The 17,121-nt window shown below is 42.1% G+C and overlaps 1 protein-coding gene across 2 annotated transcripts in view; it reads right to left on the reverse strand.

Moving 5' to 3' along the window:
- The window catches only part of LOC308087244 (sushi, von Willebrand factor type A, EGF and pentraxin domain-containing protein 1-like), an 86,874-nt gene extending 77,003 nt beyond the window's left edge, over positions 1 to 9,871 (reverse strand). The window contains exons 1-5 of one of the 2 annotated variants that reach the window (XM_080430990.1): positions 9,735 to 9,871; positions 8,214 to 8,467; positions 7,916 to 7,977; positions 5,672 to 5,708; positions 878 to 1,003 (exon numbers count right to left, since the gene is read on the reverse strand). In XM_080430990.1, coding sequence (XP_080287116.1) covers positions 878 to 1,003; positions 5,672 to 5,708; positions 7,916 to 7,977; positions 8,214 to 8,467; positions 9,735 to 9,748 — 493 coding nt within the window. In that variant the 5' untranslated portion in view covers positions 9,749 to 9,871. Of the gene's footprint in view, positions 1 to 877; positions 1,004 to 2,343; positions 2,415 to 5,671; positions 5,709 to 7,915; positions 7,978 to 8,213; positions 8,468 to 9,734 lie in introns of those variants that run through there. The other variant, XM_080430991.1, reaches the window with a different exon arrangement.
- Between the last annotated feature and the right edge of the window lie 7,250 nt (positions 9,872 to 17,121).

The following is a 17,121-nucleotide window of genomic DNA, read 5'->3' on the forward strand; positions in this document are numbered from 1 at the left end:
ATTATTTTAGCACTTAGTGACTGCACCTTTCAACAGAATACATTAGAACACGATAAACATCTATGTAAGCACACAAAACAAGTATTATTTGTTTTATATATTTTTTGTATTCTGTAATGGACTTGGGACACAAAGCTTAAACCTGGGGCCAGTAAGCAAATTGGTGATGCCAGCGATGGCTGCCTTGAAACATAAGGGACCAGTAACTGGTCCCTTATGTTTAGGGTTAGGGTTAGTGTCACGCATGCATCTTGCCTTACCCCTTATGCCTAAACGTATTAGGCATGTTTTACTATTTAAAAAAACATTTTATAATACTTCAACTAGCCGATCTACACCGACACGTTGTGAGCTTGTAGATCGGCTATTTGAACTACCGGTATTTTAAAACGTTTTTTAAAATACATATATACAGTAGCACACAAGGAATATGTTACAGAGCTCTCATGTGACATGGATTATTGTGGTAACTTGTTAAAGGTTTTTTCTCAATGTCTCCACATTCCACATCAATGGAGAGAAAGATTCTCAGAAATGACGCTCCATTCATTCCAAACGGGGAACCTCTAGACTTATCTACTGTACCTTACTAACCTCCATAAAAGTACCTCCACATCCCTGCTCCTCCTCTATCACACCCCTATACAACCACATCTCACTCACCTATCCGGGATTGGTGTACATGTAATTTGAACCAAGTTCTGTCCAAACATAATTGTACATAATATTCCAGGAACATAGCAGGCAGTTGAACACCTTAGAGAAAGTAGAGTAAGACTCTGGGAACATAGGAATGACCCTTCTCTGATATTGTGATTTCACTGACTAAGTAAGAGTGGCTTATCATCGGTATTGTTGTGGTGTGGTGTGCACTCACGTGCACGTTTTGAACAGGTCCTGGACGGAGGCTTTGCTGGAGGTGAATGAAATTGAAGCATGACTTCATCAGAAGGACTTCTAGCTAGCTCCTCATCCTCCCCTCCTCCTCCAGATGATTCACACACTGCAGACAAAACACACAATGACAAGATACTTAAAAGCTTCATAGTGTTTTATCCTTTTGATAATGATAGGCCTATATATATGTTTTCATGTCAATAAAGAATGACCTAAATTGAGGTTACATTGTAATCTAGAAAAAATGGAGTGAAGCTGTCTAAATTCTACCATCACAACCATCAATACTTATTAGTTTTGTTTTTCATCTTTGTAAATCTTTTGACACATAATGTTAGCTGACCACACATAATGATAGGCGAACACTTTTAAACATCCGATCGGTCATTGAGGTGTGTTCTATATGACTCTGCCTGATGGGGTGGTATTGACGTCACAGGTTCACAACACAGCATCCATCTCCGAACCGCAGCGTGTGTGAACCAATCAGCGGCTGCTAGGGGCGGGATCTTTGTGAGACCGGATGTGACGCCATGGAGAAGCGCTTTATTGCGTTGTAGTTCTTTCACCATTCATCATGGTTGAATAGGATACAAAAGAACTACTGCTGGCACAGCTACTATACATCATGTAGACACGTCAATATGATTGGTTGATAGACGGTGATAGACAGACGGTCCCATCCAATCACCTGCCAAGTAGCTTGAAAAAAAAGGCACCGCCCCTTCATGGATTGTGCTACCGAGGTCCCAGATGGAAGTAGGCTGTGAAACAAATGTGACGCAAGCTTCTTCCATCTGACAGTCAGGTTGTGTTCTATAGCAGGGGTTTTCAACCGGTGGTCCGCGGACCACGGAGGTATTGCAGGTGGTCCCTGGCCATGCATAAGAAAAAAATTAATAAAAAAATCAATTTTATTTGTATTTTTATTTTTTACTTTTAATAACTTACAGGAGTTGTATGGTGTGTGTGTGTGTGTGTGTGTGTGATATGAAATGTGAGCTTACCATAATCACAGTAATCCTTAATCATATTCCATCATATTCAAACAAAATCACTGTATTTTATTAGATGTTATATTGATATTATAGCTATTTTCTCCAGCTCCCTGTGGTGCATGAACCCCCCACCACTATTGTGTGGGGTGGGTCTATGATGGACCCACCACGCACAATAGTGGTGGTCCCCAGGTTGCTCTTAGTCAGGATGGTGGTCCCTGGGTCAAAATCAGTTGAAAACCCCTGTTCTATAGTGCTCCATGTATGCACATCTATGGCAGTACAGAAAACCGTACAGATGGTGTTCACATGTCCTTGAGCAAGACACTGAACCCCTAATTGCTCCCGATGAGCAGGTTGGTGCCTTGCATCATAGGCGCCGATTTATGGTGGCTCAACTCGACCCCCACTAGCAGCACTACAGCACTACTGATCAGCATGGACTCACCTTTTGAACAGATCTTTCTGGACAGAGTCTCTGCTGGACCTGAAACAACCAGTGGAATCATGTTTTCTTCAGGAGAGCTTCCAGCTTGCTCCCCTTCCTCCCCTCCTCCTCCTCCTCCTCCTCCTCCTCCTCCTCCTCTTCCTCTTCCTCCTCCTCCTCCACCTCCAGATGATTCACACACTGCAGACAAAACAAACAATGAAAAGATACTGAACAGCAGGCAGCTTCATAAAGTTTTACCCTTTTGATAATGATAGGCCTATGTCATATATGTTGTCATTGTCAATAAAGAATGACCTAAACTGAGGTTACATTACCTAAACTGAGGTTACATACATTGTATGTAATTTAGTGAAACTGTCTAAATTCTACCATCACAACCATTGTTGAGGAGACAGGGTATTCTTGGGTGTGGATCTGACCCACATCCTGTTCCTCCATGATGAAGATGAGTGAGACAGACATGATTGCATCAGAACGGCCTACACCATAACTTCCTCTTATCAATGACTTGCTGTTTCTGACAACGTACTGTATGCTATGACCCGTTGCTATGGTGTTAGCTGCAATGGGGGACTTTTGGGGAAGCAAGGCCATATTAGGATTGTCGGATGTAATCAAATTGTATAAATACTGCTGTATAATTCTGTTGGGGGGGGGGGTTGGTTGGTAGAAGAGCCTGGTGTATGAGGCGTATGAGGTGTTACATTGTTCCCCGACTTACGATCGGGCGAGGGACATAGCCTTGTACAGAGTTACTTTACTCCACTGCTGTTTTTATTCACGTTACTTTTTATTTTTGGTTGAATTAAGTGTTGCAAATCAGCTGGCCAAACTATGTTAACGCTCACAACTTGTAAATTTATTGGGATATGCAAAGTGCGTAGCTGGTTAGCTGGTTAGCTGGTTAGCTGGTTAGCTGGTTATCTCCCGGCCTGTTTGCGCCTTACGCCGTCTGTCTGTCTATCTGTTTGTCCGTGTATCAGTCCGTCCGTCGGTGCGCACACCTGATCTTGGATTAAATATGGAAACTGGATCAATGTTGTTGAGATTATTTAACTTGTTTTCTTAATCATCTGCATGAGACAAGATTCATTTCCTAAAGAAACGATACTCAATCAAAAACGATCCTTTTTTTCCTCATAAAACCTGTTGAAAGTAACAAAGCTGTTATTACTGTCCACTCTGTCACACAGTCATCCTGTGTACCATCTATTCTATATCATAATATCCTGAGGTATATTTTCAGACCATATCTCCACAAAAGTACGATATTGTAAGCCACCAGAAACAACTTATTTCATTGGTATCAATAAATAGCGATATAGTGAGAAACCCCCTAAATGGACTTTGGAGACCTCAAGGAGTGTCACTGTATTAGTTTAACAAAAGAGAAAGAGAGCACTGTCCTTTGATCTGATTATTACATGGGCCTTGGGGGAAGAAGATGTAAATGAAGTTCCTCCCAGGATTTCAGGGTACCAGTGAAATACAAAGTTATATTCCCTACTTGTTTAATACTGTGTTGGTTCAGATATAATGTTACTATTTCCTATGTAGATCCTGGCTTCCACTTAAAGTAACAGAATAAGCTCCAGACCTAGGTATTTGGAGAAGGTGATTGTGAAGTAGGCTATGTCTGTCAGAGGCTGCATGGGAAAGTGTCACAGCTCCCAGGCTCAAATCAACAAAAATCTGGCTGGACCCCCCGGGTCTCAGCCTGTTGTTCAGGGACTGTGGATAGTCACAGCTAAAGGTGGGCTTTTGGCTCAAGGCTTCCTGTGTGAAGTATGGATCAGGTTGCATACCAGCCCTCTGAACTGGCTTATTTAAGTCTTTAAGTTAAAACCACTAGTATAATTAGGTACTTCTATTAAGTTGTAACACAAGCAAAGGTGAAATATATGTAAACTTAATGTATACACAGCCAATTCTAATCTTTGAAACAGGGAGATTTAAATGTGGAAAACCTTATTATCCAAATGACTAGGTAAGACCATTTAAACGTGAACATACGATTAGCCTCTTTTAAATCTGTAGGTCATGAACAAACCCTATAGTAAGAACAGTTTGGGTTGCTTTAATTTAAAGATAAGGCCTGGGCTTTTTCAGGGGTCTGACAAACAGAGAGTGCCTTATATGGCCATAAAGTCTTGCTTCCTGAAAGTGGCTCATGTGTCTTTGAAATCATATTTAACTTTGGTATACAGGTATACATGTATGTATGTCTTACACTAATAATACTAAAGTTCACTAGTTCAGGATATGCTGAACAAGAATTATCAAAGGATATTTCATCTTAGAGTATAGTTTATGACTATCAGAGTTGTCTTGTATAAATGTAATTTACTGAGGGCTGTCCCAAATCCCAGTGGTGGAAAAAGTACTTAAATGTTTTAATTAAGTAAAAGTATCAACACTGCAATGTAGAAGTTGTACTTAAAGTACCAAAAGTAGAAGTACTAAAATGTTTGAAAATAGCAGATCTACAAGCTCACAACGCGTCACGATGCGACGCGTTGTGAGCTTGTAGATCGGCCACGGTGGAACGTCGGCTTCACTGCTTTGAGCACTACACTCTACTGTACAAGCCACGCCAGTGTCAGACATTATTCAGTGTATGTATCTTTCATACAATTTAAAAAATAATAATAGGGGGGCGGTTGTTATTTTCCCAGGAAAGTGAGAGATTTCTTTTTCGGAATACACACAGCGTTGCACACTAAAATCCGATGCGTTTAAATTATGCGGCAAACGAAAAAAACGCAACGATAAAAATCGGACCCTGTCTGCAAAGGCCTTAAGTAGTGACTAAAAGCCTCTGAGATGTAGTGGAGTAGAAATAAAAGTATTGGAGACAATTGGAAATACTCCAGTAAAGTATAAGTACCTCAAAATTGTACTTAAGTACAGTACTTGAGTAAATGTACTTAGTTACTTTACACCACTGCCAAATCCTCACAGCATTTGGGGGCCTGCTTGTAACCGATGGTGAAAAGAGGAGGGATTTGACCTCGGCCAGAATGATGCCTTGTTTGTGTATAAAAGGTTACGCTTCACAATTGTGGAGCGCGCTGTAGTTTTTTCGATCCCTGCAGTGGCCGTGTTTGACGCTCCTGAAAGTTGGCAAATAAAAACTTGGAGAATTATCACCAGCGCTTTAGTTTCCCCACGGCGCCTCCATTCAGAAAGATACTTCAATCCCTTTGGCAGCAAAACAAGTGTTCTTTTTGGCTTTCCAAACCCACTGTTTACTACCATGACCGACTGAACAATAAATAATAATAATAAATAAATAATAATATTAAATAATAAATATTCATCTTACCTGCAGATCCAGGGCAAATGGAGGGAGACTGGAAGCTCTGGAGAGAGAGAAGCAGAGAGACACATATAGACATACAGATCAATACATTAATACATCATGTATTCATTCAGAATGAACTCATTCCGAATAGAGGAATCTGTTCCACTCACCTGTTTACACGGGACCTGAATAAAAGTATTCCTCGTTTACATGACCAAAGCATTCATTCGGAATATAACTTTTGACATGCGCAAAGTGGTTCCCGCCTACGCCCGGGCATGGACCAGGGGCCACTGCCCGGAGCAGAGCTTCCCCTGGTGGGCATGGGAGGAGGCAATAGCCCCCTTGTGCCTCCGCGGCGGAGGTCTATCGGTCGTAGGCAGGCCGGTAAGCAACGCACCGACTCCTGGCCAGGCAGCGTTGTATGCGGTGCAAGCCTGTGTTCCTTTGTTATCGCCGTTTTAATGCAAAAGTAGCAGATCTACAAGTTCAGACCAGTATCTTTTTTTGTATTGGTACCAGACACGGTAAAACATTACATGGTAATGACCCGAATGCGCTCGCTCCTGCGGGATAAAATGAATGATTCTATTCTATAGAGTCATTTAATAAGCCTGTAATGGTTAAGCCCAGACTTGTCCAGGAGAACGGACGCTCCGAGGATTGCTGGCCTAGGCTACACTTATATGGATCTTTTTAAAAAGAATCCCTGGCCACATGACAAAGTTTTTTTTTTTAAATCCCTGTCCACACGTAAACGCAGAAACGCATTGATCAGCTGCAAGTTTCAATTTTAAATCAGATTTTACATTTATTTTATATATGAGGGGCCAAATACGTATACATTTTTAATCACATGTTAAGGCCCAATACTGCAATAGCTGCATTATTTTAATAGCATACGTGAACAAAAATAAATGAAAACAACATTATTAGGGCGCAGCTGCAGCGAAAACAGATGAGTTTTACTTAATCAATTCATTACATGGGCAGCCGGAACTGTCGTCCCAAAACACCACGCCCCACGCACCTTTTGAGCGGGCCATCCACGGCCGCTCCATGGTCGCTGGAGTTTGACCCGGGGCGATTGTGTTTTAGGGCGACAGACCCCGCATTCACCCGTATGCGCACCGTGCGCTACTCGGCGCAGTAAGAGGGTTTTCAAAGCTTTTACATAATAATACAAGAAAAAACGTGACACTCGGTATAATGAGTAGCTTATACTTTCTACTTAAGTATATTTTGATGCCAATACTTTTGTACTTTTGCCATAAATGAGCGTGCCTTGTTTCATAGACTCTCTCTCTCCATTTATTATTATAATGACCATGATCGGTCCGGTGTTTATGTATTATTATTTATTATTATAATGACCATGTGCGAATGCGCGATGACGTCATCGTACCTACATGAGAAATGTGACAAATAGTATAGGCTAGCCTACGTGTCTGGTACCAATACAAAAAAATAAACTGGTCTGAACTTGTAGATCTGCTACTTTTGCATTAAAACGGCGATAACAAAGGAACACAGGCTTGTACCACATACAACGCTGCCTGGCTAGGAGTCGGTGCGTTGCTTACCGGCCTGTCTACGACCGACAGACCTCCGCCGCGGAGGCACAAGGGGGCTATTGCCTCCTCCCATGCCCACCAGGGGAAGCTCTGCTCCGGGCAGTGGCCCCTGGTCCATGCCCGGGCGTAGGCGGGAAACACTTTGCGCATGTCAAAAGTTATATTCCGAATGAATGCTTTGGTCATGTAAACGAGGAATACTTTTATTCAGGTCCCATGTAAACAGGTGAGTGGATCAGATTCCTCTATTCGGAATGAGTTCATTCGGAATGAATTCATTCTGAATGAATACATGATGGTCCATGTACCCGCAGAAGTGTATTCATTCCGAATGAAACTGCCATGTAACAGCAGCCAATGTGTCTTGTCACCTGTGTTTCATGTCACCTGTTCAGTTGCGTTGTCAAATGAAATCAAATCAAAGTTTATTTATATTTAAAATAAATGCCTTCATCAGCGGGGTGAGGGGTGCTGTGACATATTTCACCAGTCCTCCCCAGACACTTTTGGCACCATTACTTGCAATAGTCATTATTTGTTTCATTATTATTATCATGCTGTGCATAGAGCCTATTAAACATAATATGAGATTATTGTTTTTGGATGACCCAACAAAGTGACTCAGTGGAATGCAACATGAAACAGCTTGGCTGCTGAGCCATTGTAAAGTGAAAAAAAGAAAAGGTTTTACCTGCACTGAGGAACCTTTTGTTTTCCCAATATCACCACTTCCCACGACATCTCTGGACACTGCTGTTGAAATAGGGACAGTACATAACACTTGTATACTGTCACTCTGGATATATATTATCATATACATATATGTTATTTATTTTATGCATAATGTACAGCTGACAGAGCTTTTTGGTGTGTAAAGCATCACATATTCTATGTATTTATCATACTCTGAGGTGGTCATGCAGAATAGGCATTAATAATAACCAATGAGCCAATATTCTGCTCCATCTGCCGGAGATAACCACACCTACCTTCTGCAAAGCTCTGCACCAGATCGTTCTTGTTGATCTGTTTCAGAATGTTCTCCACGATCTGAGCGGCAACTTCAGCGTAGAACTCCACCATCAGGCTGGCCATGACCCTCCTGTCGGCCGTCTCCAGTTTGGATTTTGGGATTGGCTTGCGACCTAAGTGTTCGTCTTCCAGATACCACTTGAAAGACTTGAAGTCATCTTCTTTCAGCTCTTCCAGAGTGTTGAAGATATGCACCCTAAGCACCAGATTCCTGGTACAAACAGAGGATGTTAAACCATTAACTCATTCACTGACAGATTTATTTCTGGCTGTGTTTGCTCACTGCCAGCATTTTTTTATTTTTTTTATTTACCTTTCAACAGGTCACAGAAAATGTATATTCATGTGATGTGAGGGCACGAAGCGGCCCAAACCTCTAATCTATACAATATGTAGTGGGGGTCCCTGCTTCATCTCTCTCTCATCTATACAATATGTAGTGGGGGTCCCTGCTTCACCTCTCTCTCATCTATACAATATGTAGTGGGGGTCCCTGCTTCACCTCTCTCTCATCTATACAATATGTAGTGGGGGTCCCTGCTTCACCTCTCTCTCATCTATACATAGTGGGGGTCCCTGCTTCATCTCTCATCTATACAATATGTAGTGGGGGTCCCTGCTTCATCTCTCATCTATACAATATGTAGTGGGGGTCCCTGCTTCACCTCTCTCTCATCTATACAATATGTAGTGGGGGTCCCTGCTTCACCTCTCTCTCATCTATACAATATGTAGTGGGGGTCCCTGCTTCACCTCTCTCTCATCTATACATAGTGGGGGTCCCTGCTTCATCTCTCATCTATACAATATGTAGTGGGGGTCCCTGCTTCATCTCTCATCTATACAATATGTAGTGGGGGTCCCTGTTTCATCTCTCATCTATACAATATGTAGTGGGGGTCCCTGCTTCATCTCTCATCTATACAATATGTAGTGGGGGTCCCTGCTTCATCTCTCATCTATACAATATGTAGTGGGGGTCCCTGTTTCATCTCTCATCTATACACTATGTAGTGGGGGTCCCTGCCTCATCTCTCATCTATACACTATGTAGTGGGGGTCCCTGTTTCATCTCTCATCTATACACTATGTAGTGGGGGTCCCTGTTTCATCTCTCATCTATACAATATGTAGTGGGGGTCCCTGCTTCATCTCTCTCTCAGCTATAAAGGGTCCTCTATGTTTTCTTCTTCTTTTGTTGGTATAAAATATAACAATGTATAAATCACCAACACAAAAAGACCTTACAGCCCTAGTGAGCCACGTGTCCTGGAACACTGCCAGCTTTATGTCATATAGATGTATTATACAATGTAACATCATGTGTTTGGTTTCCTGATAATTACATTACATTTCATTATAGTTTTGAATCACAACAAGTTGTTTCAAGACATTTTACATACTGTATAGAGCAGACCCCACCCTGAATAAGCCATGTAGTGAAAAACTCTCCTGTCAGAAATATGAAGCTCACAGACCTTATCTTTAACATGTCCTGATGAATCCACCGTCCTCCACTGTAGAAAAGATCATGTAATTGTAATGAATGAATTACATTATAATGAAATGTAATGGTTGAACGTCCTGTAGTTGAAGAGCATTCAGTCACACAGCGTCTGGATGGATCTGGAACTTTGTTATTTCCTGTTTCCTGGCAGAGACAGAGAGAGAGACAGAGAGAGAGAGAGAGAGAGAGAGAGAGAGAATGAGAGAGAGGGAGGGAGGGAGAGAGAGAGAGAGAGAGAGAGAGAGAGAGAGAGAGAGAGAGAGAGAGAGAGAGAGAGAGAGAGAGAGAGAGAGAGAGAGAGAGAGAGAGATGAGGCGTGTCTGTACCTCACCTGAACCTGGAGAGAGAGAGAGGGGGAGAGGGAGAGGGAGAGGCACACACACACACACACACACACACACACACGCACGCACGCACGCACGCACGCACGCACGCACGCACGCACGCACGCACGCACGCACGCACGCACGCACGCACGCACGCACACACACACACACACACACACACACACACACACACACACACACTGAACATGTCTACACACGCTAATGTGTCAGTAGAAAAGAATGTACATGAAAACAAAGTCGGGACTGTGATGAGATACATCACATTATTATTAGCCTGAGGCTACGAGCTCAATCCATGGTCTTGAAGGGCGGACCCAAACACAGCCGCCCGGATTTGTGCGTGGCTTCCTATTGCTTCACCAATCTATGTCCCCGCCTCCCCTCCCCCCCTCGGCCTGTGCACGGAGCACGCTGACGTCACCAAATTTAGAGCGACGCCCCTCTGCACTCTGATTGGTTAGGAGATAACAAGGTCCAAGACCATCGTTCCTGCATGGCTCCCCCAGGCTTTTTTTCTTTTGTAACAAAAAAAAAAGCCTGGGTTTCCGAGGCTACATTATTATTGATTCAATGAAAACAGAAGCTGCAGTCTTGTTGTCAATAGACTGTCCCCAAATAAAGAGAATTAACTAACTATCATATTTTATTAATATCACCACCTCGTTGTGGAAGCTGAACATGATTCTGATTGTCCACCTGACCCTCCACCCACCTCCCAATATGGTGTTATTGTGTTGGCCTGTGTTCATACATACAATGTTACTGTATTATTAATCGAATAATCGAGAAGCACATTTTTGGGGGGATAATAAAAAAGAAGGTAGCCTATAGTCAACGAATTAACACGAAAATGTTAATAGATTTTTATGATTGACTTCATCAATTAGTCTGAATAACCACTTAAGCCCTGTTTTATAATTTGCCATACAACGGTGTTGGGCGAAAATACTGAAAATAGCTCATCTACAAGCTCATAACGCGTCAAATTGTGATACATACTGTAGTGAGATCGCAGATCTGCTGTTTTCGGTATTTTGATCATCGATTCTTTAAAAAAATGTTTTGATAAATTAGTTCCATTAACTGTTGCACCCGTATTAACGATCACAGCAATGGGGGTGTGGATTGCATCATTTGTCAGAGCCTCAGAGGGGATAATAGCATTCATAATGCACACACACACACACACACACACACACACACACACACACACACACACACACACACACACACACACACACACACACACACACACACACACACACACACACACACACACACACACACACACACACACACACACACAGTTCAATTACTATGTGGCAGACCTCCTCCCCGCAGATCCATGCAAAGTTGTTTGGCTTCGTCTCTGTGATGGGATTCACAATTGTTCTGTCACTTCCAATTTGCTTCCTGGATTAGTGAAGAGCAGATCAGTGAGAGAGGACAGAAAAAGTAAAATCATTAAGATTTGAGGAGAGAAAAGACGAGACAAAAGTGAGAAGCTGTAATTTGTGGGGTTAGTGTGTCACTTTAGACTGCATGTCAGAACATGTTTTTATTGCTTTTCCACACAGAGTCAGGCTATTACTGAATCAACTGAGCTTGATGAGGGCAGCCTCTAACCACTTTCAACATGACATCCCGATTTGCCATTATAGGCATAAATTGACCAAAACGTTTGTGCTTTTCTTTTAATACTGTAGCTGTACTGTAACTGCTGTGCTGCCTCTGGTAACTGATTTTCTCCAGTGGGAGCTATATAGAGGTCTATCTATCTGTCAGTCTCTTATCTAATATGGATGTACACTTTGTAAGTTTGTCCACTGAGCTGGACAAACTTACAGACTTTAGTGTTGGCTTGACTTGTGTGGAGTAAGAAGATATAGAAGGTTCTTACGTGTAGAGCACCCAAGTCTGACATCACTGCCACTAGAGGGCGCTATCCTCCTGGGTCACAGTGTTACTTTTTGTATTGGATTTCCCATAGGGGAATCTTAGATCGCGTCACATAAGAACTGTGTTCCAGAAATAAACAAATCAGCCGGGTGATTTTACTCTCCAAACACAGACGTTATCAAATGTAACTCAATATCATAAACGACACAGAGTCACATACAGTACTTGACAAAATTGCCGGGGTGGTTTGTCTATTTTTGGAACACAGTTCTTATATTACGCAATCTAAGATTCCCCGATGGGAAATCCAAGACAAAACATAACGCTGTGACCCAGGGGTAGTGGGAGTGATGTCAGGACTACTCTATTTATGGAGAATGGTAGAGACTAAAAGATGGGTGTGCGGGTAGTGTTGCCAGGTCTGCATATTATAAGCCACGTTGGGCTTGTTTTTATGTAAAGTTGTTTGTAAACAGTGGTAGTTGCGGGTTGCGGTTGAGAGCTTGTAGATCGGCTATTTTCAAATAGCCGACGCATATAGGTTTGAAGTGAAGTTTGAATGTGGCCTAACAATCTTTTGGGCTTGTTTTCATAGAACTGGTTGCTTATTCCTCTCGCAAAATCTGGCAACACTGTGTGCCGGCACAGATTGTGGCATGAAGAAAAAGTGCACCATTAATGAGTCTCTCCACAGGTGAGGAATCATGTGTGGCTCTGTTTGAAGTCCTCTGCCAGAGGCATGGTGGTGATTTTGTGAGGATACAACTCTTCGTGCCAGGCTTTGAAAGCTATGAAAGAGGGATTTGTTACTGAAACCTTTCAGTTTTGATCACCCAAATCACGTTGATGTCTTCTCTTGGTTCTAATTCCAGTCAAACAGACAACGATGAATCATTCTTTGCTCCATCACACGGCGTCTTCAAATGATGCAGAAAGAGTTGTTGGAAACGGTTGGCAGAGAACTCCCCATTAAATCTGTCGCTGTAATGTTCATAGATCCGTCATCGTTATCTTTTTAAAGGTCATAATTGACAAATTTCAATCCACACGCCAGATCTTTATTTTATACATTTGTGTGAAAGATGTGCCATATCTTCTTACACAGGATATTGACCCGCAGGTTATTTTAGGTAGGCCTATACTTTGATGAAAAACAATACATTTCCCAAGAACAATTAACTATATAGATCAGTTTATTCTTCGGTTGTCTGGTAAAGCGGTCGATATTCAGTGTTGACCTATTGAAGGAGTGACCGTAGCCAGCGGTAGACAATTAAGTACTCGACCTTGAGTCAAAGATATTCCTGGTCAAATATTACTCGACTACAAGTGAAAGTTGCTCTGTCAAATTTGTACTTGAGTTAAAGTACTGGAGTACTTGCTTTAAAAAAATGCTTAAGCGTTCAAAAGCACACGCTTTTAAAAATACTGAAGTATTAAAAAGTTAAAACCGCAAATTACATTTTATTTTTAATATCAATGCATTGCATACTTTTGAATGGACAATACAATTGCCAGTGTTAATTAAACACATTAAACCTTAAAACACTCAGGATTTTACTATGTAGACTGGAGCTTGTTGCTCTTTGCATTCTAGTGACTGTTGGCCGGGGTGACCAATGAGACTGCTGGCACAGCTCAAATGGACAAGATGCACAGATGGCATGCATTTTGTCACCACAGCTTGTTAGGAATACATATCCCATTCGCACGCACGCATGCACACACACACTGACACACACACACTGACACACTGCTTGACCCTTAGTGCAGGAGCGTCCAAACTGACGGTGTCATCATCGCCACATGTGACCATTCAGTGTGAAAGTATGTGTAGCCTACTGTATGCTTGATGAAGCACAGTCATTCACAGCAGCAGATACTCATGGGAGCAGCAAGCATAATACACTCACGCTCGCATAGCCTATGCCAGTTTTTTCCCCCCAAACATATGGTTGTGGATCCATTCTTTACGTCATGGACTCCATTTTTGGGGTGTCGAAAATAAATCAAAATTAGTTCGGCACTCGGGTGGCGCAGTGGTAAAGTCCCACCACGGAGGTTGTGGGTTCAAAGCCACCGTGGTGCATTGGCTTTGTCGGGCGTCTATGCGAACACAATGTTTCGGGGGAGCTAAGGCCGGGGGGCGGGGCGGGTGATATTGGTCATTGCACATATTCCTGTCAGCAGGGCGTGTTGGGCGGGAGGAGTGGGACGAAATGTCCTCCTGATGGGGGCTCCTCACTGAGTCACAGTGGGATATAACAGCAGTGACAACGCAGAAATGTGTGTGGGTAGGAATTAATTGCCATAATGACAATAAAAAAATAATTGGCTACTCATTTTTACGGGGCCAGAGCTCAGCTCTGGACCTGTCTTATTATTGTACGTATTCTTCTGTTTCCGCCACTTTTCGCAGTTCTGGCTGAACCGTGCTGTCGCTTTTTACGAAACTCGGCCATATGGTAGATGGTCATGAAAAACTATCAAGAAATAAATCTCACAATCTTTCGTCAAAAGGTGGCGCTATAGCACTCAATTGAAAATGCCAACTTTGAACAGGTACAACTCATGCCCTGTTTGACCTACAGCCATAAAACTTCAATACACACATGCGTCTACTCATGATGAACAACTTTTGACCTCTGACCTTTAGATCTCCCACCATTTTGAATTATATGAATATATATATATATATATATATCCTCCTGGGATTTTTGAGTAATCTGCACGAAACGTTTTACACATGAACTTTGGACCTATGCCGACAAACTGATGCAAAAGATTTTCCATAAGTGAAAAAATGAAGCTTTAATGAGCCAATGAATATTGCAGTTTTATGACAATTATTCATCTGCCCCTAACAAATACATGCAGACTCACATTTCTTTGAAACTTTGCGTTAATGTTGAGGGTCATTCCAAATATTACTGAAACCAATCTTACTCCAATTGGTCAAAGGGGGGCGCTATAGCGATTTTTTGAAAGTGCAAACTTTAAACAGGCAAAAGTCATGCCTCGTTTGGCCGACAGCCATTAAACCTGCTTACACATGTGCCTTGACTCATGAGGAACACATGTATCACGTTGACCAGTAAGCTCCCCCCTTAGATTGTCCGCAATTTTGAGCAGTTTGAAAAACACTTAAACCCAGGATTTTTCAGCTATTTGCGTGAAACTGTATCATCTGTGTGATCTCCTTTTTCACAGGTTCTTGTCTGTTGGTCCAATGGCTTCTCCCTTAAACGTGTGCCTCACAACCTAAAGGTTGCCAGTTCAAACCTCACTTGATGCGGACTTCATTAAAGTTGCATTGCACACAACATGATTGTGTCAATTAATACATGTGCAATTGTTAAACATAACCTGAAATACTTATTTGAGAGGGTATGTTTTTGCAATGTATGACATACTTCATTCTGAAAATAGCCGATCTACAATCTCAAAACTTTTCAGATAGCAACGTGTTTCTGAGTTTGTAGATCGGCTGCTTTCACTGGTTCACTTTTATCTTCAACAGACAACCTCAGCCTGGTCAAAGCTATAGCACTATAGGTAATGTTGCAGCCCGTCAATCCGAAGGTTGAGGGTTCGATTCCTGTTAATGGCAATAGGTTGACACGTCCAATCAATCCATTCTGCTTCCATCCTTCTCTCTCTTCAATCTATTGTTTCCATGTCTCTCTCTCTTCAATCTATTCCGTTTCCATGTCTCTCTCTCCGCCCTTAGATTGTTCGCAATTTTGAGCAGTTTGAAAAACACTTAAACCCAGGATTTTTCAGTTATTTGCGTGAAATGGTATAATCTGTCTGACCTCCGTTTTCACTGTATCAGGTCTGTTGGTCCAATGGCTTCCCGCTTAAGTGAATGTTTCACAACATCAAGGTTGCTGGTTCAAGCCTCACTTGGTGGAGACTTCATTTAAAGTGCATTGCAAACTACAAGACTGTATTAATGAATACATATGCAATTGATAAAGATAACATGAAATGCTTATCTGAGAAGGTCTGTTTTTGCAATGTATGACATACTTCATTCTGAAAATAGCCGATCTACAATCTCAAAACTTTTCAGATAGCACCGTGTTTCTGAGCTTGTAGATCGGCTGCTTTCACTGGTTCAGTTTTATCTTCAACAGACAACCTCAGCCTGGTCAAAGCTATAGCACTATAGGTAGTGTTGCAGCCTGTCAATCCTAAGGTTGAGGGTTCGATTCCTGTTAATGGCAATAGGTTGACACGTCCAATCAATCCATTCTGCTTCCATCTTTCTCTCTCTTCAATCTATTGTTTCCATGTCTCTCTCTCTTCAATCTATTCCGCTTCCATGTCTCTCTCTCCGCCCTTAGATTGTCCGCAATTTTGAGCAGTTTGAAAAACACTTAATCCCAGGATTTTCCAGTTATTTGCGTGAAATGGTATCATCTGTCTGACCTCCGTTTTCACTGGATCAGGTCTGTTGGTCCAATGGCTTCCCGCTTAAGTGAATGTTTCATAACATCAAGGTTGCCGGTTCAAGCCTCACTTGGTGGAGACTTCATTTAAAGTGCATTGCAAACAACAAGACTGTATTAATGAATACATATGCAATTGATAAAGATAACATTAAATGCTTATCTGAGAAGGTATGTTTTTGCAATGTATGACATACTTCATTCTGAAAATAGCCGATCTACAATCTCAAAACTTTTCAGATAGCAACGTGTTTCTGAGCTTGTAGATCGGCTGCTTTCACTGGTTCAGTTTTATCTTCAACAGACAACCTCAGCCTGGTCAAAGCTATAGCACTATAGGTAGTGTTGCAGCCTGTCAATCCGAAGGTTGAGGGTTCGATTCCTGTTAATGGCAATAGGTTGAGATGTCCAATCAATCCATTCTGCTTCCATCTCTCTCTCTCTTCAATCTATTATGTTTCCGTGTCTCTCTCTCTTCAATCTATTCCGTTTCCATGTCTCTCTCTCTCTCTCTCTTCAATCTATTCCGTTTCCATGGCTCTCTCGCTCTCTCTCTCTCTCTCTCTCTTCAATCTATTCCGTTTCTCTCTCTCTCTCTCTCTCTCTCTCTCTCTCTCTCTCTCTCTCTCTCTCTCTCTCTCTCTCTCTCTCTCTCTCT

Source organism: Gymnoscopelus braueri, assembly GCF_963280865.1.
Source record: "Gymnoscopelus braueri genome assembly, chromosome: 6".
NCBI lineage: Eukaryota > Metazoa > Chordata > Actinopteri > Myctophiformes > Myctophidae > Gymnoscopelus > Gymnoscopelus braueri.